The 23,993-nt window shown below is 47.8% G+C and overlaps 2 protein-coding genes, 1 long non-coding RNA gene and 1 other non-coding gene across 6 annotated transcripts in view; 2 read left to right on the forward strand and 2 right to left on the reverse strand.

Moving 5' to 3' along the window:
- The window catches only part of TPD52L1 (TPD52 like 1), a 327,044-nt gene that overhangs the window by 72,832 nt on the left and 230,219 nt on the right, over window positions 1–23,993 (reverse strand). The gene's annotated exons all lie outside the window — the stretch shown is intronic.
- TRNAE-CUC (transfer RNA glutamic acid (anticodon CUC)) lies at window positions 1,446–1,517 on the forward strand. The gene has a single exon. It is a non-coding gene; the product is annotated as a tRNA-Glu (tRNA).
- On the reverse strand, window positions 10,077–21,933 carry HEY2 (hes related family bHLH transcription factor with YRPW motif 2). 2 transcript variants are annotated; one of them, XM_065734145.1, is made up of 5 exons: window positions 21,873–21,933; window positions 19,470–19,548; window positions 19,282–19,365; window positions 16,648–16,729; window positions 10,077–12,224 (listed from the first exon to the last, which is right to left on the reverse strand). In XM_065734145.1, the coding sequence occupies exons 2-5, from the start codon at window positions 19,491–19,493 to the stop codon at window positions 11,545–11,547; spliced, it is 870 nt and encodes a 289-aa protein (XP_065590217.1). In that variant the 5' UTR covers window positions 19,494–19,548; window positions 21,873–21,933; the 3' UTR covers window positions 10,077–11,544. The 2 variants fall into 2 exon arrangements, with proteins under 2 accessions (XP_065590217.1, XP_065590209.1); XM_065734137.1 differs by lacking the exon at window positions 21,873–21,933 and adding an exon at window positions 20,490–20,665.
- LOC136047115 (uncharacterized) lies at window positions 20,807–22,572 on the forward strand. 2 transcript variants are annotated; one of them, XR_010622055.1, is made up of 4 exons: window positions 20,807–20,870; window positions 21,513–21,680; window positions 22,279–22,322; window positions 22,370–22,572. It is a non-coding gene; the product is annotated as an uncharacterized LOC136047115 (long non-coding RNA). The 2 variants fall into 2 exon arrangements; XR_010622054.1 differs by lacking the exon at window positions 20,807–20,870 and having other exon boundaries at window positions 21,090–21,680.

A 23,993-nucleotide genomic window follows, 5' to 3' on the forward strand; every position in this document is an offset into this window, starting at 1 on the left:
ATAGATCTCAGGCTACGGTGGCTCCTCAGTTCACAGCTGCTCCCTGCCCAGCACTCCTCAGCTTTGTCCCCTCAAGGGGAAAATGCCTTGGTCCTACTGAAGATGTTATTCACCCATGTGTGTGAACTGAGGTTCTTGTAGGGTATGAGATAACTGACTGTATCCTACAGGGCCCGATTCTTACTTTACAATTTTATAAATTGCAGTGCATCACTGCACTCTAAAATCTGTCAGCATGGACAAAAGCAAGCTCCATCTCAATCCAAATATGCATGGTGTTCAAGCCTGCTAACTGTGAAAGGCTTTGGCTGAAACGAACCACTGGCTCAGAGAGGAGGCTTGTAAGGAGGAAACCAAACACCTTGAGCTCCTGAACGTATCCCTGAGGAAAAAAGGAATTATTTACACTTGCTTTCTGCCTCTGAAGCTGATTAAAATAAGCTAAGGCATATCTGCAGAATTCACAAATGTAAATCTGAAGCATATCTATCTTAATGCGGAAAAGGTTTATTGTATATCAAATTTCAGTGACAGAAGGTTTGAGAACTAGAAATAGAGCAAACCTTACATTACGGATACTGCTTCCATTGAGAAAATTTTTTCTAGTCATAGAATTGTGGAAGGGATCCTTAAAGGCCATCCAGTCAACTGCCTTGCAACAAACAGGGACAGCTACAGCCAGATCAGGGTGCTCAGCACCCTGTGCAGCCTGACCTTGAATGAATCCTGGGATGGGGGCATCCACCCCCACCCTGGGCAACAAAGTAGTGCTGCCTGCAGTCTGCTTTGCTTGTGAAATCATAGTGCCAGAGGGAAAAGCACGCATGCAGATGCAGTCTGCATCTGCAGTAGTCCTGGCTTCCTACCTGCCACACGAGGATGCCCTACCAACACAGGACAGCGAACTGTCCACCTGGTTCCCATTTTGGAGCTGCAGATTTCACTCAGTGTGCCTTTGGATCAGTGTACTCCTGCAGAACAAGCACCAGGGAACCTGCTGCTTCTTTGTGCTCTTCCCAGAACACCTGATGCATCTGGAATGTCCTCTCTCCCGGGCATCTCACCTCGAGCCCGTGCTCCCGGCACTTTGCTGACAAGGCCAGAGGAAGGGCAGAAACATTCGTGCAACGTTTTTCCCTGGAGTGGAGAATCCAGGTGCCGGTTTGAGGAATTCTGTACACACAGCACACGGCACAACACAAACAGCTTTAAAGACTTCAACCCCAGGCAGCAGTCTTCCACGGTCTCTCGATCTAGCTCCACAGCCTCTGCCTCTACCCGGCCTGGGGTCCCTCCCGCTCAGCCCGGCCTCGGAAGGAGCCCCGTGCAACGAATTGCTCCGAACCGTGCTGTCGTCCGGAAACGGGAAATGCAGCAGAACAATAGGGTGGAGGCGTGGTGATCTGATAAACTCTTGATAAAGGAATTAAAGCTTTGCATGCAGTTCCCTGGTGGTCTAGTGGTTAGGATTCGGCGCTCTCACCGCCGCGGCCCGGGTTCGATTCCCGGTCAGGGAAAGTAACGTTTTACATTTGTAATTCTTTTTTTTATACTTAAAATTAAGTCTGGAATAGTTTGCTTTTTAAAACTCCCTTTCACGGAATCACAGAATTGTAGGGGTTGGAAGGGAAGGGACACATCGAGAGATCATTCAGTCCAGCCTCCCTGCCACAGCAAGCTCCCTGCACCAAGTTGTGCAGGTAGGCAACCAAGCAGGTCTTTGTTGCTCTTCTTTACTTTTATAGCTCAATGAACATCTGGGCGATCTCTGTGCCAAGCCTGAGGTATCGGTGTTGTTCTTGTTGTTATTGTTGTTCTAAATAATAGGTAATCCATGACACTGGAATGCAGAAGTTTCTGACCAGGTGGGCTGCTTTGCAGAGGGCAGGCAGTGCAATGAGAGACGTATTATGCAAGCAGTCTGGCACAGGCTACTCTTAGGTGTTTCAAATGTACGAGATCAATATGTTTTGCTTTGTTTTTAAATTTGAAATGTCACATGCAATTTGCTTCCAACTAGGATATATTTTGAGATAAAAATCTTAAGTATTTTTACGTTCACTTACGTTCTTTCTCAAAAGCTTAATCAAGAACTTTCCATCTCACAGCAAAGGTTGATGGCAATACAGCGCAGTAGAAATAAGGAAGGTAAAGAAATCAGCACCTTAAGTATAGATCAATTTAACCAGCAGCTGAGTATCCAGTCAAGACTCTAAACTCATACTTTGTATACCCTTCATGAAGTTTTTGAAAATAGGAGCTTTCAGATCCAAATTTGATCTTATGTCTTTCAGGTAACCTCTCAAGGTACAGCACTATTTTAATTCAGCTTTTCAAGCTTTTCATATCTTGTATGCCTGTGACAGGCAAAAAACTTTGCATGACTGACAATCAATAGACTATTTAGAAAAATAAAGTTCATTTTTTTTCCCTAAAGCCTTATTTTCTATCTGTTCTCATATTTCACTTTTATCTGAAGGACACACCCTCATTGGTTCCCATGACATTCAGGTGCCAGCTTATTCCATTTTTTTCTTTTTTCTTTTAAATGTGAAAATAAATGCTGCAGTAAAACTCCATGCTGCCTTCTAGAAGAGAAACAATCTTTCACATAAAAACCTGCTATCAAAAGGCCACGAGGTGGCATCCCAGACTCATGGCTGCCACCACCTCGCACAGCTTCGGAACCAATAGCTGTTAACAGTTTCAATTTAATTTTGTAAGGTAATATTATACCCATTCAACTGCAATAAGTGCTGAAGTAATTAAGATTCTGTATTGCTGATAAAGCAATATCATGTACAGATGAGACCATTGTTAAGCCAAATTGTAAGCAACATATTTCTTTCTCTCCCGTCTTCTTTCTATCTCTCTACCTAGAGATTTGGAACGAGAGGCCATGCAGAAGGTTTGTGCCAAGGCAGAGGAGGCAGCCAGCATTTCTGCACCCCAGGTGGGCGGGCATCACGACTGGCTGTCAGGGAGACATGAAGCTCTGCTCGGGTTCCCTGCTGCACGGGTTGGCGAGACCATGGGAGCCGGCCGTGCTGTGACACGGGTGCCGTTGTCACCATGGCAGTGAGCAGACACAAACAAGGCAAAGTGCGTATTAGGTAAACTGCTGGAGATGGAAGGACAAGCAAAAGAAAAAAATAAGTGTCAGGCACCTAACCCCTTCTCCCAACTACTGATTTTTCTTTTTCTCCCCAACATTTCTGTGAAATAGTACCGTCTGGAGCGTAAATCTCTCCTAGACATGGATTTGATGTGCACAGAGCTCTATCCAAGGGCTATTTTCCAAAAGGTTTTTTTATAGGGGCAGTTGCCATGTCCTGTTAAGAAGTGTTCTGATAATGAAACCATGAGATTTCTGACCCTTTTAAATGCCTGAACTTTTTAGAGACATTTAAAAAATCTGCTTCTAGACCTGCTTTGTTACTGCCTTGTGGCTACAGTCAGTACTTACTTTCTGCTTTTTTATGCTTTGTTTCCCATGTATTCTTTGATTAATCACACTTTAGTAAACTATTATCGACAGTGCATTGTGCCGTGCCTAATCTTTGCCTAGCTAGCAGGAAAACAGAGCTGGGAGGTGCCAGCTTCCCCTGAAAGCAGGAAAGTAGTAACATGATAAATTGATACTGCAACACATGCTCTGACTGATGGTGCTGCCTGCTGCGTGTGACAGAGAGTAGCAGTGTCCCAGGTGAATCTGATGGGGCTGGTGAGTGTGGCCATGGCAAGGAGCCTTCTGCATCTCAGCCACTGCCCTGACGAGCCCACGCCTTGCACAAGGACAGCTCTTCTGTGCACAGCTGCATGAACTGTATTGCCTAAGGTGCAGTTCTGCATAACTGCTCCAGCAAAATGAATGAATGAATGAAACAGGGTGATCTCATTCGTTCCCATCACTCCGGCATGCTTGCAGGTAGTCAGCCATTGCACAAGGGTTAAAAATAAGGTAATAAATTCTGCTTCTCCTCTGGTCATATGGAAGAGAATTTTTCTTCCATATCATCTCGTTATCATCAGAAATTTTCATCTCTCACCACACTTGGTTTTAGGGTAGCTATAAACTGGAGACATACGGTGAGGGCCAGAAACTTCAGTGAAGGGTGCTAATGACATTGGGTTGGAGAAAAACTCTTTGTCAGAGTCTGGTATCTAATTTGACAAGATCAAGGACAAGAAACTAAATAACTTTATCCCTACCGTGCAGCTGGGCAGCCTGGAAGCAGACAAACTGTTGCATTTCTGACGTGTTTAAACATTCAGAAGGAGCTTGGCACCTAAATATTTTTAGAAATCAGATAAATGAGAATGCATCCGCTGAAGTTTTAGTCCTGCAAGGGCTTGAAAGCATGACTAACTTTATTTATGTGAATAGTCCCATTGAAGTGGAATAGTTCCTCTGAGTAGGGCTGCTTACATACTTACTAGCTCTACAGGAACAGTCCTTAAGTGCACATCAGTTCTGAATATCAGACTGCTTTTGGAAAGCAATAGGAAATGTCCCTTAAGTGAAGAAGTCATGCACATTCGTAGCTAAAAGATGTAGCTCTGACACATCCAGCTTTTCTTTTGTTAGAGGGTTACACACAGGAAAAAAACCAAACACAACAGAATAAAGGTGTGAGTGGGATTTATTTCTCTCTCTCTTTTTTTGTTTTTCTTTTTTCCTTTTTTTCTCCAGTTGCAACTACAGGTGCAGAAATATCCCATTGCAAAAGCTGGACATGTGGGGAAGCAGATTTTACATATTTATATTGAATTATTACTTTTCTATTGTTTTGTTGGTGGCTACTGCCACTGGGCATCCTTGGGTCTTGACGGTCACATCAAAGGAGCTGCTCTGGCGTGAGAACCGGTCGAAGTGAGCCAGATAATTCATGGATTTATTACTGAGGTCGGTTCCCATGATTGTCAGTGGGCAGCAGGCACGGCTGTGTCGTAATCCTCATTCTCTCAGTAAAGCACATACTGCCTTAAAAAGGTTTAATGATCCAACAGTGATTTACTAATGGGAATCTTTCTTGTAGGTTTAGCAGGACTTATACAGGGCAGCACATGCAGGTCGTTTTTCAGCTCTATCATTTGGCAGAAATGTTGGTATTTGTTTTGCTTTGTTTTCAGATTCCTGTTAAGAACATTTTTATCTGCTAACTATGAAGGGAAACTGCGAAGAGGAAAAGCCATTGTAGCTGAGTAGGTATCAGACATCTCATAACGAGGGGAGGGAAGGAAGCAGGCATTGAGAATGCAGATTAAGGCTGAATATCCAAGGTAACTAATAAAAAGCACATACTTTGAGATCAGTGAAATAAAAGTGAGTGGAGAGAGAGATGCGGGCATCCCAGAGAAGCCGCTGCTGCTGCTGGTGGTGCTTTACCTCCGGCTGTTAGCTGGGAAGATGCTTGGCAAGGCCGTTTTTATTGCTGTTTCACCCCATTTGCCTTTCCTTTTGTTGGGAGGGGAGGGAGGGGGGTGCCGGGTGAGAGAGCTGCCCAGCATGGGGCAGGGGAGGTGGAGAAGAGGAAGTGACTCTGCCTGTCCCACTGAGGCGATGCTCCCAGTGCAGTGCCGCTGGCCTGGTGCCTCTGCAGAACAACAAACCCAGAAAACCCAAACAAAACACACTGCTCCCTTCTCCCTCACAAAAATACTTCTAAATGAGGGAGACAGAGTGGAGGGAAGCAATGGCCTTTCTTTTAAGGCTTGCGTATTAAACCCAAGTGTTGTGCTAGGGAGTGTCACTAAAAGTACTTGAGCTATCCACACACAATACCTATCATCTTGTTAATCCTGTTGCAAAAGCCTTCCTTAAATGTGTCAAGTTTTGTTTTAAAGTTCCCAGACGATAGTCTTCTCCTAAAGCAAAGTTACTTGTCTTTCTGGTATATAAAAAAATTCCCCCAGAGCATTCAGAGTTAAATCAAAACTAAGAAACAAGAAAAAGCGTGGGCCCTTCAGTAATTTTAGCTTAGGTTTATGGATTGCCATGTAGTCATTTATGAGATTTTCATGTACCACACAGTAATATAGAATACTATTTCTGGGTATTTGCAGTTAACCCCCCTTTATTTTTTACGCTTACCAGTGGCACACTGCTTCCTGGATCAGGGTGCTGGTTAAATGGAAGGAGGGTTTGCAGTGGAATGTGCATGAAGATGTGGGCAGAGTTACAGATTTCCAAACTAATGGTGATTGCAATCACAATTTCAGTGTTGCATCACAGGATATTTTTTTGGCTGAAGAGTTCTCTTCATAGAATAGAAAAATGCTGAATACAGACTATGTGGAAAGTGGAAGAAAATAAAATCCCCAGGATTTTCATGTAGAATAAGAAATAGCACTACTGAGGTAAGCATTTGCTAGGACATATAGCTTTGCTTGAATTCAGTATTGGCAGCTGTAGCTATGAAAAGGAATCCACCTTTCCAGACCATCAAACTCATTTGAACAGGCACATTTCCTTATATTTCCCATATTCATTTCCTTTTTTTTTACTTCTGACTCTTGAGCTTCTACAGTACAGTACTAGTTCATGCTACCCAGCTTTGCACTGTGATCCTGACTGCAGGAAAATATCCTGAGAGAAATTCAGGTGTTAGTGTTGAATGAGCTCATAGCAAGCATTAACTGATTGTAATTTAACAAGATCAGTAGATGATAATCTCATATTATCATCAAATTGATTTGAAAAACTGTTATATTCTCAACAGGGGAGGAGATGTCTGACTCTGTGGAAAAAAAAACATTAGATTGTATTTGAAAATATCATTAAGATTCAAATCCCATCTTTTCACAGGTGTTACAAAATAGAAAAGGAGAAATCCAGTTGCCTGGGCATAAGCATTTAGTGTCACTTCAAGCAGCACCTGCCTGTACTGGCAGAAATGGTGGAGGATGTGAGGGAGACGTGACTGCCAGGGGGCAGGATGGATCCCTGCTGAGGATACCACAGATATTTAGGCAACTGAATACAGAGTAAATGTGCATTAATACAGCAGTGGCACTTTACCACTTCCAGTAGTAGCAGTTGCCAGAGGCAAAAAAATAACAATAAACAACAAAAAGTCCCAAACGAACAACAAACAAACAAAACAAAAACACAAATCTCACCTCTTTCCAGTTAATTACCTGTCAAACATTTGTTTAATCTGTAAATCAGGAAGGGTTGGACGTAGGGTCAGGCTGAGATTGCGGCATTTCTGGCACCTGCCAGTTGTTCTCTGCTTATCGTGTATTGTCATGGGCAAGTGGGCTCCTGCTGTCACTCCTGAGACCGTCATACATCAGTTTCCAAAATACTGGTCTTTGCCAGTGTGCAATCACAGTCATAGAATTGTAGAGGCTGGAAGGGACCTCTAGAGATCACCTTGTCCAACCCCCTGCCACAGCAGCTCCCTAGCCCAGGTTGCACAGGTAGGCGTCCAGGTGGGTCTTGAACATCTCCAGAGAAGGAGACTCCACCACCTCTCTGTGCAGCTGTGCCACTGCTCCGTCACTGCACTGGGAAGGAGTTCCCACACACATTTGTGCAAAATTTTCTATGCTTCAGTTTGTGGCCATTTCTCCTTGTCCTGTTGCTGCACACTGCTGAGAAGAGTCCAGCCTCATTTATTTGCCTCCTGCACCATAGATATTTATAGACGCAGATCAGATCCTCTCTGAGTCTTCTTTTCTCAAGGCTGAACAGACCCAGGTCTCTCAGCCTTTCCTCATAAGAGAAGTGTTCCATGCCCTTTATCATCTTTGTGGCCCTCTGCTGGACCCCTTCTAGGAGATCCCTGTCTTTTTTGTACTGCGGAGCCCAGAACTGGACATGATACTCCAGGTGAGGCCTCACCAGGGCAGAGTATAGATGAAGCAGAGGAAAGCACGTATATAAACTTTAAGCTTTGAGTAAAACTACACCCGGGTTCAGGCATAGGAAGCCTGTGAAGAGATATATACCTCCCTTTTCTTGAAGTCAGACAAAACCATCTACAGCTGCTGAATCCCTTAAATCCTCATTTGTGTGATCTCAGGCTATCTATGCCCATAGAAGTAAATGGCCAAGGATCCTAGTGCCTGCAGAACCGATGAGAATCCAGTTTAAGATTCAGTAGTAACTTCTTATGTGATATCTTCTGATGAAAAGATGCTTGTGAATTTTTTCTATTGTTGTGAAGAATTTTATCGCTGATGAAATAGTCCGAAGAATTTGCCAACACCCATGTCCTGAGCTTTGGCCAATGCCCTTTACTTGCCTCGTGACTGTCTGACTGAGAGCCCATTTTTCTGAGTTGCTGCAAACAAACATGTTGAAGGATGGCACAAGGAGGCAGCAGCATGACATGCCCCCCCCAGTTATTGCCAGGGTACGACTCCTCTGCTGTGAAGATACCTGCTCAGCTCTTGGCCATAGCTGTCGGTTTTTCTCCCGGGGCAATACCTAATGCAGGATTTCCTCCTTTTGCAGTAGGATCAGAGGGATGACAAACAGCATCCCCTCCTCAGGTTAATAATTTTTTCTTGGTGTTGTGAGACAAAGTGAGTCCTGCAGCTTCAGCACCAAATGTGCTTCTTATTTGCACTGCTGAGGGCTAAGGTTTCATGCCTGCTTATGCTGAGTAACAGAACAGTCTTATAGCTTTTTCCTCTTGAGAAATACATCCTAGAGAAATTGCATAACCTCCCTCAATCCTCTTGAATTCTGAAATTTAAGGTTCTAAGCCACACATAGAAATTTAGTCAAAGCCAGATACACTGTTGAGTGAACAGCCTGATTTGCCTTCTTGTGCTACGTGCTATGACATAGATCACAAATTCTCTTCCCCCTCCAGGACTGTTCCTCAACTGAATGCAGAATAAAGACAGAAAAAGGCTGAAGTAAAATGTGTGTGTAGCCACATCCTACCTTTTGGCACTCAGTTGCACCAAACAAACATCCTTCCCTTGCTCTAACACTTGAGCGGACTCCTTCAGCTCTGACCTACCCAAAGCTATTACCCTCCGATGTCTTTACAAAAGCACATTTATGATATGCTGCTTCTCTGATTTCCCACTGGGGAAGCCTTCATCTGTCATCACAGAGGTGACATCCTGTATGGGGGCTTGGCACTTAACAGGCATGGGGCTGTGCTCCTGTCTTGCCCAGTGCTGGAACCTTGTCAGTGGTTGCCTGTTCTTACCATGGTATGATCCAGGGATATCTCTTATCAGGCTCTTAGACCAAGAAATGTCTAAATCTCTCCACAACAACAGAACTTGACAGAATACCACGTATGCTTTATAGCACAGGGGTACAGATCCTTCCTCCTATTTGTTTTTTGCCTGTTTTCTCCATGGGACAGTGTGCTGTTCATGCATATCAAAGTCCCTTGTTGTCTGAGCACCGAGGTCCAGTTTATGCAGGTGTGGGTCAGCTACATTTCTAACAGTTGGGAGGCAGGGGTGATGGGGGCAAGTCACTGAGCCAAAGCTGCATTTTGGCAACAGATGCTGTCTCTGGGAAGCTGCAGGGCTGTCACCTCATTTCTGTGCCTCAGTCTCGTCACCTGTTAGGTGAGTCTAATAGATCTTCTAGCATCTTTCAGGCTTGTTAAGACTTTGTGCTTATCCTATGGCTAGAGAATTACACACCTACTAATGTTGTCTGCAGAACTAACAAGAAACTAACTCTTGCCTCAGTGAGAACTGGCCTTAGGAAAACCAGAACCAGAGGTGAAAACTGCCCTCTCTCAGTCTCAGTGTAGAATGTTATTTGGTTAAAGTTTTCTCCTTCTACACACAGACCCTTAGCAAGGTTCTGAATGAATGCTGGATCGAGAAACCCCTATGCTTTGAGGTGCACCCCAGGATGAACAGATGGATGTGTTTCCTTAAGTGTCCCACCAGTGCAGAACCAGAAAGCAATGCTGTTTTACCGTTCTTTTTCTGTGTGCTTAAACACATCCTGGAGGAGACAGGCTTCTGACCAAACAGGAGCAGCAGAGAGGATGATGGGTGTGTTTCTGGCCACAGTGTATTTCTCAAGACCAAATGAAAACTGCAACAAATCATCCATAAAACGCAGTCAAAAAGGACTTCGTTTAATTAGTGATATGTAAAGGTTTTTGCATAGAAAAAAAGGTTAACAAAGTAATGCATAAAAGACCAACTAGGTACAGTATTTTTAAAACAAATATTTTAAAGTATATTTTGCGTAATGTTTAACATTCTCAATGCTTACTGCTTTCTCCACACAGCAGAGAAATCAAGTGCATAATAATACATGCTGTGTTTTATTTTTACTTTTTTTTTTTTTACATAAAATCTCTAGCTTTTGACTTGATGTATTAAAATACTTAGGTTATTTTAAGTCACTGTAATAAAAAATGAAAGCAAAACATTTTATGCAGCACTAGTTGTCTGGGTATTGACAAAATAACTTACTGCCATCCCCTTTAATACATTCATTTTGGTTTGGAATCAAACCCACATTACAACGTTGGCATGCTAACAGCCAATTTAAAATTGTCCCTACCATCACTTCATTCATACCCAGAGCGACTGTTATCCTGGAAGTTGATAGCGAAAAGAAGAGGGATTTTGCACAGAGTTGGCTAAAAGTAAACGTCTGAACGCAGCTAAATAAGTTAAACTGAACTCTCGCAACACCAGGTCTCTTGTATTGGCATGAGCCAACTCCACGGATGCATGCGTGCTGTCAGCAGGTGGTTACTTCTGGGTGCATGACAACCTACTGTTTGTGCAGATACAAGCTAGCACCATAGTTAAGCCATAAAAAAGGGTGCCTCAAGGCTCACAGGCACTGCTGAAACGTTCATTAATCCAAGCACTGATAAGATAATCGCTTTTACCAGGGCTGTGCTAGATGTCACAATTTGGCAAGTCTGTACAAAGGAAGGAGACTAAGTGAGTTCCAGGCCTGTCAAATAGGACGTTGTTTCTCAGCAGCCTTTCAGCTAAATGAACCTGTCTGCTTAAAGAGCACACTCTTTCCTGGAAGAATATCACTGTCCTGAAGCTGCACGCAGGGCTGCCCCTTTCTCCCAGATCACTCCCATACCTGTGCAATGTTATTGGTTTTAGCAGAACACACGTATATATAAATTTTACTTCTTTTATTATTATTATTATTATTATTATCGTTTAAATGTCAGGCACTTAGGAAAGTCAAATTCTTTTTTTAGAGCCCCAGGAGACCTGATGGGGGATGATCCCTCGCCTCTCCGCCAAGCGTGGATGTACAGCCAGAGAACCCTTAGCCCCAGCGCCTATGCATCTCCTGGGGAACATCTACATGCCAGCACAGCAGGGATGCTTCTGAAAGCCACTGCCTCAAGGTGCCCTTAGCACACCCGCCAGGAGGAGCAGGCTGCCTGCATCCCCTCCCGTGCCTGCAGCGAGGGCAGCACCTGGGCTGGCTGCCAGGTCCTGGCTGACCGCGGCCCTTGGCCCTCAGCGGGGTCACGGGCACTGTGTGTGTGTGTGTGTGTGTGTGTATGTGTGTGCATAGGGAGAAGAGGAAGCCGGGCAGGGAACGAGAGGGAACACTTAGAAGGCTCCGACCTCCGTCCCCCAAGGCCGGTAGGGCTTGCCGCTCGCCCCGCTGGCAGCCTGCTGGGGGCTGGATGAGGCTGACATGGCCAACGGCGGGGTGATGGCTGTAGCTGCCGCCACCGCAGCGGCGGCTGCGCTTGGGGGGAGCATGGGGAAGGTGCTGGTGAAGGAGAGGGGGAAGCTCTGGGCGGCTGCCGTGGCGGCGGCGGCTGCGGCGTGAACAGTGGCCGAGAGGGAGAGGAGAGAGGTAGAAAGCGGGGGGACGCAGGGAGCAACGCTGCCCGCCGAGGGGACCCTGAGGGCGGCATCGGTGTGGGCGAAGGTGGCGGTGAGTAGTGCGGAGCCATGGGGTGGCACCTCTGAGGAGAGTCTGCACGGGGTGGCCTCGGGAGCGTGGAGTCCATTGGGCTGCAGCAGGGCGGCCGGGAGGTGGTGGAAGGCGGCTGCCCAGTGGTGTGGGTGCAGCGCGTGGTGGTGGTGGGCCATGGAGGAGGTCATGGCAGCCGCTTCCCGCTGAGAGGCGCAGGTGCTCAGATGGGACACCAGTCTGACACGCAGGGGGTCAGAGGTGTCGAGGCCTTCCACGGATGTCAGGTACCTCGCTACTTCAGTCAAGCACTCCCGGAAGCCAATGCTCATGAAATCCATGGCCAGTGAGTGAGCATCAAAATAACCTGTGAGGGGTAGACAAAAGGCATGCTGAGTGCTTGGCCAACCTCCTAGCCAACCTCAGGCAACACAGCCAACCCCACCCTCCCTCAGGCACTTGTCTGCCACTTACGGGTTAAGAACTGCAACGAGAAAAGTGCGTTCTCCTGTCTGCAAGTGATTTGTGTCACCATCCCTGTAACGCAATAGGCTACAGTTGTTTTTGCACACTATATAAATGAAAAGAATTAAGACCATAAGTACTCGTGACTCTTGAAAGGATACACGATGCTGCTCCTGCAATACCTCGGGAAGGCTCTGCAGTGTGGTGTTATGGTGTTACCACTGTGTGTGTGTGAGGGACATGTTTCTATGCACAAAGTGACAGCGGGAGACCAGGCAGCTCGCACGCACTCTGTGGCCTCTGCTTTCCCCATGCTAGCATTCACAGCAACGCACTCGAGCTATTGCTTGACACTGGAAGACAGTTGTTGTAACTGCTGCCGAGGGCTCATCTACTTCCCAGAGTCATTAGGATGATGTGGCATACGGTGCTATTTAACTGCAAACTAAAAACATCTTGTAATGACTCTGCACACACACAATAAAAACCTTTACTGAGAAAACGTTTTATGCAATGCCATTGCTAATTTGGAGATGGAAGACTGACAGTCATATAGCCCATGAGGCATTTGAGCAAACAGCAACTGCAGCTCCACAGGCTTGGGACAAAAAACATTTGGAAAAAAAAAGAAAAAAAAGTTTTATTAAGTGCACATGAAAAGATATTCCCTTTCTAAAAAGGTTTTGTATCAATCTAGTAGTTAAATCGCAGCTCTTCAGCTACAAAAACTGATTCCACTTTATTTTAGAGGTCGTGTTGGGAGAACAACGTCCTGTTAATCTTGAGTTAGCTTAGTGTTTTTTCTGCAAAAACTTTTTCAAGGTATACATGACTCTGATGTGCATTAGTATAGATGGATCAAGTGCCCCTATTAGGGGGGATTCCAGCAGCAACATCTACAGCAGGCCTTGCACAGTTTGTCACGAAATAACTGAGGTCTTCTTGAAAAAATCAAGCAGCTCAGACAGCTGCTTTCACTTTCTGTTGCCGTGCATTCACATTGGAGAATGAACTCAGGCACAATTACATACATCCCCCCAAATCCCCTGCCTGCTATATACCACCTCTCACAAATTTACAGCACTACTTTTCAAGCAGGCCACCTTGCCTACCTGACACTGTACAAGACCCCAGAGAAACCCTCTCCAGCAGCTTGGTGAGCACAACACATCGAGGAGTTCTGTCAGGAAGCACGGACCTCTCTGCCATATCCAAACTATCTGTGAAATCACAGTGATTTGAGGGAACTTCTGACTAAAAACAAGCAGGCGGTGGTAAGAGAGCTGGTGGCCAGCAGCTTGGTTTAGGGACAGCCTCCGCATCAGAAGCCTCAAGGCCGCCCTTCATTTTCTCTGGAATGCAGATGTGGAGGACATGGTTGTCACAAGCTCCCTCTGAGCATGAGCTGGCTCTGGGATGAGCAGTCCAAAAGCCCTTTCTGTGCTGGCTCCCTGACAATCTCCTGTGAGGTCGCCAAGAAACAGAAATGAGGATACCAGCTCATGTGGAAACTGAGCTCCAGGTGCTTGGGTGACAGGGCATGGCCACTAACAGCTCTGTCTACACCGACCCAGGTGTCAGTCACCCGAGTTCAATTTGCACTGAAGCTGCAATAAAACTACACCAAGGTCCCAGGCAGCTACTTGCTGCTGGCTAACAGCTCTTTCCCTTTGCTTGCTTGCCTTGTCAGCAAAAAGCGCTGGCCCCAGGCCAGATAATAACTCCACACAACAATGAGACCATTGCCCACACCTGCACCAGGAAATACGGAGTATACACAAGGCTGGAAAGGCAGTAGCCTCCCTGCTTTGCCTTCCTCCCTGCCTGCTTCCCTATCTGCCAGAGTGGCTCCAAAACGCTGAAGCCGTATCAGCTCTTTTCCTGCTGTGCTCACACTGGATTTAGCGCGCCACTAAATCTGAGAAGCTACCAACGTCACCCTGGCCTTTCCAACCCCATGCATCCTCATTCGGTGGGCCATGAAAACAGGCCATCCCCAGCTCTCAACATAGGGCACAACACAGTGTAAGGGCTCTGGGACACATTTCTCTCTCCTCCAATAACAACTTCTGTCAGTAGATGAATTGATGGGACAAATCTTTTTGCTGACCTAACAAAGTTTCGGGCTCCAAAAATGAGTTATGAAGTGGAAATAACTACACGTGCAAATAAAACAAATATCAGCCTTTAAAATACCTTAGGAAATGATATTTAATTCTGTTACTTACGTTGCAAAGTAAAACATTAAGCGAGCAGGAAACGCAGGCTTAAACTTTGCCCAGCACTAACTTGCAGGCCTCTTTTCTTAAAGTTTGTTAATCCATCCAGTGAGATTACTCTTATCTCTGGGTCAGAAGGAGAAGATTAAGTCATGGTGTTTGTGAAATAGCTGGGTATTAAACTGATGCACCACAAACCTCTGGCCCTGGAATAGCAAGGAGGACTCCTTAGGGCCTCAAAGGTGGCACTGGTTGACCACTGGTGGCTGTGGGCTTGAGTGGGCACCACCTCCCCACACCCTGAGACTCCTTGCTCTGTGCCCAGCAGCTCCCATCCCCAGCACCTTGTCCCTGCCTCACCACCCAGCCACTTGATCTGACCAACTTAAAAAAGAATCTCCCATTATTCTTTAAGGGAGGTAGGGGAAGGAGGATTCCTGTTATATCTCTTTAAAGAGTGGCCATACCACTATTGGTACAGATTTTGGAGAGGTGGGAGCTGCTGCAGCTTTTATGAGGAATGCAGCAGCACGATGTGGGAGAGAGGCTGGGATAGCTGGGCTATGCATTGCACGAGGAGGATGCAAAGAGGAAGCAACCACTGCCCTTGGCTTATTAGCCTTGCTCGCTCTGCACACTAAGCTAAACAGACTTTGTGGAAAACCAGTTGGCAGCTATGCAATCAAAGACTACACCACCATGCAGACACGCGAGACGATCTGAATTCAAGTTGCACAAGCACAAAAAATTCAGGAGTTTCATAACTTCCAAGAGCTCTACTTTCCCAGCTAAGTAGAGGTCTTCAGAGAACATTTTTTCCTGCCTAATAGTGATATAAAATTAACATTTTCTTAGATAAAATTTTGCACATTTGTCTCGGATAACAAGATGCATATCTGCTACGTGAAAGGCAATCAAATCCCTTTCACTTCTGACAAAATGAGCTACCAGTAAATCTTAAGCTTAGGCATACTACTGACACCTATAAAATATGTATGTCAGCTTGGTGTGAACTTTAACAAATAACAGAACACCAGTCTCCACCAGGCTTTCCCATAGCCATTTGTTGTTATGCACGCGCTGATTTTAAGTTGAGCCCTGTAATCACTGCAAGGTACAGAGAGGTGCAGCAACTCTCACGGGCTAAAAACGTCTGAGTTTAATAAAAAGAAAAAAAGTGATTACACTTTGAGCAGAAGTCTCTTTTCTGTAACTTTATATCACAGCAGGCCAACCAAAAATGGGCTGGTCTACATTACAGCGATTTCAGCTATAAGCACGGTTAAAGGCACAGCACGTGGGACAGCGCTTACGGAAGGCAAGCAAGTTCTTTGCTCCAAATAAGTTGCAACCCTGGGACTATAGAGAACACCTCGTGGGTGGCTGACATCGCTTGGCCTCCAGCCTCAAGGCTGTCAGCTCGCACAAGCAGGGCACGCTCGGCTCACGGCAGCGGGTGATCGAACAGGTCGACCGCACTGCCCCTGTGTCACGCAGGCTCTGGATGCAGAGGAACCACCCTGACCTCTGACAAACACATACAGCACGTAAATAGAAGCTCGGCTAGCACTGCTATCAGTCTGCAGTCTTATCTGATACCTAGGGCTCCCTATAGCAGGGTGGATTTTGCTCTGGTGGATGAGGCAGTCTAACCTCCCGTTTGTGAGTCCTTCCAGAACAAAGAAAATACATCCACAATAATGAAAGCTTCTCTCCATCCACTTCCTTTGGTATAGCTGCTGTATAATGAGTTTTAACATTGGTTTTGTGCTACACAATTGTTGCCACAAACCTCCTGTTTATGTTTGGTGTTTGCGTATTTGTTTTGTCTCCCTGTGCAGATTTCAGTGCTCTTTGGAAACCCCAAACAAATCTCTGACTGGGCTGCCTGTGAATGAAGCCTTTACTCCCACAGTGTTATGAAAGCAAACACAAGCCCAGGGTCAAGTGCTTCTTTTGTCCCAGTAGTTCTTTCCCACGAGTTCAATCCTGCCATTAGCATTGATTTCCACTCCTTTAATCTGGAAACGCCTATCACACAGCCTGTCAAAGCACTTTCTGCTGAGATTTCCCCAAGCAGCAGCAAAGAAACCATCCTCTCCTTACCTTTACCTCCAGTTGCTTGAAGCATCTTCAGATGATCCACTGTCATTTGCAGTATTTCTGCTTTTTCTAATTTGGCAGATCCCTTCGAGATAAGAGATTTGTGTTAATAAAACTGAGCTCAGCCTTACGGTTTCAGTTTCCCCTATCATCAGGACATTCTCAGCTTAATTCTTTTGTGAGCATCTGCATCCCAGACCTTGCCTAATGACTACTGACATCTCCAACCTAGCGACACAAGCATCGGCAGCACAACCTGGCTTGATTGAGGCTAAGGCTCAGTGTGACCCTGGCTTTGAGGTTGGCGCAGAGATGATGCCTTCATGAAATAAGAGAAGGGTCTTAACCTCTTTACTCAACCAACCCAAATAAACAATTAGAAACCCATTGGGACAGGTCTGCCGAGCTAGTGATGAAGATCCCGCTGCAGCCTTTTTTGCTGTTTTTACCAGTAGGTGTCCCTATGGACACACACCAAAAAGTATCCTTCTTCCCTAGAAGCCTATTAATTTTTGACATGTCATTTGGCTGCTGAGTATTCTATTCTCATTCTCCACTCCAAAAACAATCACGCAGCCCGCAGTTTTTTAAGTTACTGCAAGGCTGAGTTTGCAGGGACACGCAGCCAAATGCTGTGGAAAAGAAAGAGCTCCTCCAGCAGTGAGACTCTCATGTCACCGTGGATGGCTCAAGGTGCTGCACGATGCAAGTCTGAAGGCAGCATTAGTACATTAATCTGTAAACAAAAACACTTCCCTCAAACACCTGGAACATGCCCCGATGGGCGACTTTTCCACACGAACATTATCCCAGACCATCCCTCAACATCAACTAAAATCAGAGTTGCACAAAGTTTGGCTGCCAGCAGACAGCATCCTGGAAGCCAAATCTGCCCTCTGTTCCCACCCGTGCCTCCTGCTGACAGCAGACTCCCTGCATCCCCCACTGCTCCATTCTGCTGTGGGCAAGCAGAAGAGGCCCAAGGGGCACCCCAGTGCTCAGCCCCAGGGGGAAGTTCCCACCACAGGGGCTCAGCATGCGTCCAGGAGCAGGTGAGAGCAGAACAGCCTCACTCGGACACTTCAGTGAGCAGAATGCCAAGGAGCTGGGAAAGGATGGGCGAACTGGCTTTGGCGTACTACAGGAGAATGGCAGGGAGGCTGAACAAAACACACTGCACGCTTATTTTTACCTCGATCTTTTTGTTTTAATTATTATTACTTCATTCAATTATTACTTTCAACATTCTTTAGTATGAATTTCAGTGTGCGGGTGATTTTTTTTTTACTGAAGTCTATGTTTTACATGCAATGGCATCCTGTGCTTTGCTCAGACTTCATCTTTTCTGTAGAGACAGCGCAGGCCGTCTCCGGGCGAGTGACTAATAGCTAAAAACTGCATGCTGCTGGGTCCCTTCCAAAGGCTCTGTAGGACTTGTTTTATAATGTTTGTGGGTTTCAAGAAGTAAACAATAAAATGGGACAAACAACTGTTGTCTCTTGCCCCTGTTTATCTAGCTGAAAATACCTCTGCCGCTTCACTGTGCCACAGCCTCTGGAGCACTGAAGTATACTACAGGTGACACAAGTGATGCTCTTCACAAGTGATTGCAATACTTCAAAATTATTTTCCATTGGCTTCTTGTTCATGTGTTGGGCCTTGTATAATGGGGCACTGGCCACTCCCAGCTGCCCCAGCAGTTCAGCACCCACAGGCCCACTCTCAGGGTTTACTTTCTGTTTTTTATTTGCAGTTACAAGGAAGTCAGGAGATGCACGCTCAGTTGGTGCCTCTGAGTGAGACCCAGTGCCATCTTCAAATACATTTGATAAAATAGAAATGCTGTTAAATACCAAATCAAGAGACAAAAAAAAACCCAAAAAACCAACACCTAAATTCAGGGTACGGGAAAGTAACTACATCATTTGAGTGGCAGAAACGAAACACACTTTTTGCAGAAATGATGGTACCTGAAGCTTTTGCTCTGCAATTTCCCAGGCAGGAGATGAACCCGGGTTGCCTGTGGACAGACGGACACTCACAGCCTTCCCATCAAGCACTGCTTCACTGACTGCCTCTGAAAGTACCACTGCCTCACCCAGATCTCACTGCTGGGCCTGCTCCCAGCCCCGCTGCACTGCTTCTACGCAGTCACTTTAAAACCTGACTGATGCAGGCAGCTTGCTTGCTTCTTAGGAAACTATATTGTTTGCGTTGCAACTGAAATTACAGATTAAAATGAAAGTTTCCTTAAAGAAGGGGCAACAGAGATTCAAGATTTACAGTGATGACTAACTGACACACAGGTTTGGGGGGTTGTTTTGTTGCTTTTTTTGCTTTGTTTTGGTTTGCTTTACTACGGAGTAAAGCACATTTTTAACAAAACCACCACTGGAATTCATCGAAAGAACAGAGGCAACATGAACACTGTTACCCTGAAGGGAAAAACAAGCCAAAGAATGGAAATGTTTTTCGGCTTTATGATGAATTATGTGCCTAATAGTTTTGCCACAACAAAGCACTTCACTGCGATGCCAGCTTTGCGCCAGATCAGGACACATGCAGGATTATTTTAATAAGCTCTACAAGAGAACATTGCCAGATGAGATACAGGATAAAAAAAAAAAAAAGGCTTACTTGTTTTTCAAAAGCAGTTGGCACCAGCCGCCTCAGCTCAGATAAACTGTTATTTATACGATCCCGGCGCCTTTTCTCTATAATCTATTCCCAAAAACAAAACACAGTAAGTTTACACAATTGCTGAAGGGCAGAATCACAGCACGTACACAAATTGTCACATGGGAAAAGAAGGAAAGGACACGTACCCCTCTTCTTTTCTTTCTGGCCATAATCTGAGATGTTGTGGTTGGGGAATTTGGTCGAAGCACAGAGCTATGGCTTTGCCTGGGAAATGACAAAAGTACATCAGGTGTTGCACAACGTGACACTGCTCGCTGAAGACACCTTAGGTCACCGTATTGAGTACTCACAGCCCCCTCTCATGTTGCTTCGGATATACTGGGTTTTTTGTTTTGGATTGCTCTGTGAATTGCCAGAACCCCCTGAAAGGTCCTCTTTTAAGACAGTTCACTGTCCAGTGCAGATTTTGTCTTTACTGTATCTAAAATTACTCCTACAAATAGTCTGCAGAATTGAGTCCAAACGAAAGAACGTGGACCACTTATACATGATAGCTGGACTAAATGATCTTAGAGGCCTTTTCCAACCGCCATCATTCCATGCCCCTATGCTAGCAGCAGCACACGTATGCCATGCCACAGGCCTGGCCAGGTTTTATCATTCCTGTCACCTCCCGTGATCAATAAGTACTCGTGCAGGAGGTCAGTGCCCTGCCGACACCTGCTGCCTCCTCCAGCTCCACCAGCCGGGGCTTGGTGCCCGTTTCCACTGCGTTGGCCCTGAGTCTCGACTTGTCCCTGCAGAGTTCCCCCTGACACTCCGCCCCTCGCTCCCCCGATCCCATCTCCATCGGCTCACAGCGGCGTTTGCTGCGGTTGCCATCCAACCACCGGACCCACGGGTCATTTCCTACTGGCACCGATTCATTTCTGTCGCTCGGCCCCGATCGGGAGCGACTTCGCGCACAGATCCAACCTCACAGAGCGCATCACGCGGAGCTGCCGAGTGGCTCCGCACCCCCCCCGGACCCGCACTGCCCTCGGGGGCTGCCAGAGAGCTGCGGTCTCCGAGCGGGGCCGGGGATCCCGGGGCATCCCACATCCCCGGCTTTCGGGATGCTGCGGCGTTTTGGCGCGCAGGGTTTTGGTGCACGGGGTTTTGGACCTCGGCGGGAGGTTGGGGAGGGGGTGGTGGGTCCCGCTTACCCGCAGTAGTTGTTCTCGCTGCCCACATCGATGGTCTCGTCCATGTCGCTGTCTGAGGTAGTTTCCTCGCAAGGTCGCTTCATCGCGGCACAGCCCGCAGCCGGCGTGGGGCGGAAAGAAAAAAATCCGGCCGGGGGTTCCGGCACGGCTCGGCTCGGCTCGGCTCGGCTCGGCTCGGCTCGGCTCAGCACGCACCGCCAGCACAGCGAACCGTCTCTGAAGCGCTTTCCCACGCCGCGGCACAGCCTCAAGCGCGCCGACCCGCCCCCGGCCGGACCCGCCCCGTCGGGGGGACGGGAAGGAGGGAGGCAGGGCGGGGGCCGCCCACCAGGGCGACGGAAAAAAAGTCTCGGCCGAAGGTGCCGGGATCCGCGGGGAGAGGTAACGGTGCTCCCGGCCCTGGGAGGGGGAGAGGGGGTGCCCCTCGGACTGCGTCCCGCGCCCCGTCCCGCGGGGCTCGGCGCGGGGAGAGCGGGCGCCGGGGAGGGTCGGAGCCGCGGTGCCGGCGTGTCGCTGGACCGGGGGGGAGAGAAGGGGAGGGGGGGGGGAGGGGGGTCAGGCAGCGCTCGGGTACAGGTGGCTCTGCGCGTCTGCGGCAGGGCTGTGCTGGAGGAGAAGCAGGCGGCAGCCCTCTTTCGTTCCGCGCAGGCACTGATAGTGGTGGCACGCCGGCCGCCGGTTCTTCACGTGGCCGTCGCTGCTGCGTAGCCCTTCGCGGTGCCGTCAGCGGGAGATGCACGGTCCCTGGGACGCAACCGACGCGGAGCGGCCGCGGGAGGAGGGGCCGAGGCGGCTCCCGGGGACTCGGGACGCGTTCTCCACAATGGCCCCTTTGATGGTATCCGAGCCAAAAAATCAACCAAACCGAACAAAAACAAATAAGGACGGGGACCTTTCGGGAGAAAACGATCCGCAGCGGGAACAGCCAGCGGCGGCTGGCTGCAGTGCCCGTGCCCTCCCCTGGGCTGCGGCTTTTTTTTTCCTTCTTCTTTTTTTTTTTTTCCTGGAGCTTTTCTCTTACAGAAACCTGAGCTTACTTCCCCAAGCGGTCCCGTGCTTACTTCCTCGAGCCAGGCTGATGTCAGGGGTGCGCGTCGTGGAGACGGCTGCGAAATCCTCTTGACAGCCCTGCTGGGGTTTGTCCTCCTGGAAATTCCCAATGCTAAGAGACCCCTGCTGTGCCCATCTTAGGCAGATTCATTTCGTTTTCCCTTTCTTCCCTCTCTTTTCTTTCCTTCTTTTTTTTTTTTTCCTCTCTTTCATTCATTCACCCTTTCTTTTTCTATTTTTTCCTTTTCTTCTCTCTCTTTTTTTTTTTTGTTCTTTTTTTTTTCTCCTTTTTTTTCCTTCTCCTTTTTTGCTTTCTTCCCATACCCAACGCACCCGCACCCCGGGGGCCGTTCTGTGCTCCCTCATGCCGCTCTCCCTGCCAGTCCCCACCCGGGACCGACGGCAGGTGCGCGGTGGGAGCCGTGCAGGAGCTGCGGGCTGCAGCCGGTGTCCGCGTTTTCCGTCGTTGCCGGGCGGAGAAACAGACACGCTCCTCTGCGTGGAATTACCGCTCCTGAGCGAGCAGCGCTCACAGTCACGCGTTAAAGCGTCCCTCCCCGTTCTCCAGTGCTTTTCCTCCGGAGGTAACAGCCGCAAGGCGCTGCTCTGCCTGGAGCCGCGGAGCCCCGGGGCGGCCTCTGGGGGGGAGCGGGGCGGAGATTACACTCGGGCCCGGCATGGCTCCGATCCTCTCCCCTCCGGGAGCGGTGCTTTTTTTTTCCTTTCTTTTCCCCCACAGTTTTCCCTCTTCAGAAGTGCGGTGTGAATGAAGGCTGGGCAGGGGTGTCCGCCCCGGGACTGCGGATCCCGCTTGCCGGGAGTGCCTCCAGCGCGGGGTCGGGCGGCATGGACGGCACTGGAACGTGTGTGGGGAACCGCCGGGACGCGGGGACTTTTCGGCGCTGCCGGCGGGGAAGAGATGCTCCTCTGCTGCCAGTCTGCAGCAGGCAAATCTGCCGAGTGCACGAGATTTCGGGGTCGCTCCTTTCAGATAGTGTGTAAGGTGCAGTGGTTGGGGCATGGCATCCCGACAGAGCAGCAGCTGTCACCCGACAGAGCAGCTCTATCCCAGGGTGCTCTGTATTGTCCTGAGCTTCCTTATGGCACTTAAACCTTTGGTTTTAGAGTTGTTTCTTGTATTTTTACCATCTCACTTCTGAAAGACATCTCATTTTCTGCTCCCTGTGAGCAGCCCTGGATGAGTGGCTGTCCTGCAGCTTTTATTTTCTTACTGAGAAGCTTTCAAAACAGTAACGGTGAAGATGCATTTTCTTCCTGATGGATTAGTTGGTAACTGCCGAGGAAAGCTGAAAAACACACACGCAAAAAAAAAAATTTTTTTTTTTCTTTGATTTGATTGTAACTAAAGTTTGAGGTGATTTGTAGCCAAATTCACACCAAAGCGATACTGACAGATTGCGGAATGGGCAGTGAACCGAGGAAACCGTGTGTTGCAAATCTGAGGGAAATAAAGGTGGAGACACGTGGCGTTGCCGGGACAGTGGCTGCCCAGCGGGTGTGCAGCGTTGGTCCTGGTTCGCAGCCTGGCTGTCAGCTGGCTGCAGGGCTCCTGCCAACAGGTCGCAGTGGGGCTGAGCCTTCGGGGCATGCTGCGGCGCCGCAGCCACGAGTGCGCAGTGATAGAGCTGCCCTGCCCCAGCGGGCTGCGCTCGCACCGCAGGTACTTTCATTTTATTTCCGTGAAGCAGGATATCAGGCTTTCAGGCTGCCGACTGGAAACTCCGTGTGCCCTGCAGTTTGCATTCCCCACCTTTCGGTGCCTACAGAGATCAATGAATGCACTTCTCCGGGTCGAGTGCTGCCTCCTGGCCCCCTGTCAGTAGGTGCCGCATGGTTGCGTGGTCCTCGCGTTAAATGCATGAAGTGCTCGAGCTGTCACTGCTTCCTAGGGGAAAGGCAGACTGTCCTCTGGCTCGGGGCTGTGCAGGATGGGACAGCGAGGGTGGGGGGGCGGCAACCCTGGGCTGCGGGGGCACAAACCCTACAGGCAAAAGCCTCATCCTTCTCGCACCTTTGCATGCTTCCTCTGTGAGCTCAGGCACTCAGACCAATTAATTCCATTAACAAAGGGTGTAAATTAGAAGTGTCTGTGAACTGTATTGAACCTCAATTTGCATGGTCTTATTCACAACAAAAGTGGCTGCAATTTGATTTAAATTAATTCACTTTCAGAATAAAATAACACTGAATAGAATAAAAGCAGCTTTAGTTTTGAATGGATGTCTGCATAGAATTGTTTGCGCTTTAACTAATCCACTTTAAAAATTATCTATTAATTTTCCTGGGCATTACCATGTAGGTTAGCTTGCTTCGTCGCCCTTTCTCAGTCTCCTGTCAGTAAAATGGAAATAGCAATAGCCTGCTTACATTTTAAAATCGCTGTGTCCAATACTCTTGGTAACTGCAGCGTTTTGCCTTCCACTCGGTGTGTAT

Source organism: Cyrtonyx montezumae, unplaced genomic scaffold, assembly GCF_038088225.1.
Source record: "Cyrtonyx montezumae isolate F1298 unplaced genomic scaffold, pur_monq_1.0 scaffold_0, whole genome shotgun sequence".
Classification (NCBI taxonomy): domain Eukaryota; kingdom Metazoa; phylum Chordata; class Aves; order Galliformes; family Odontophoridae; genus Cyrtonyx; species Cyrtonyx montezumae.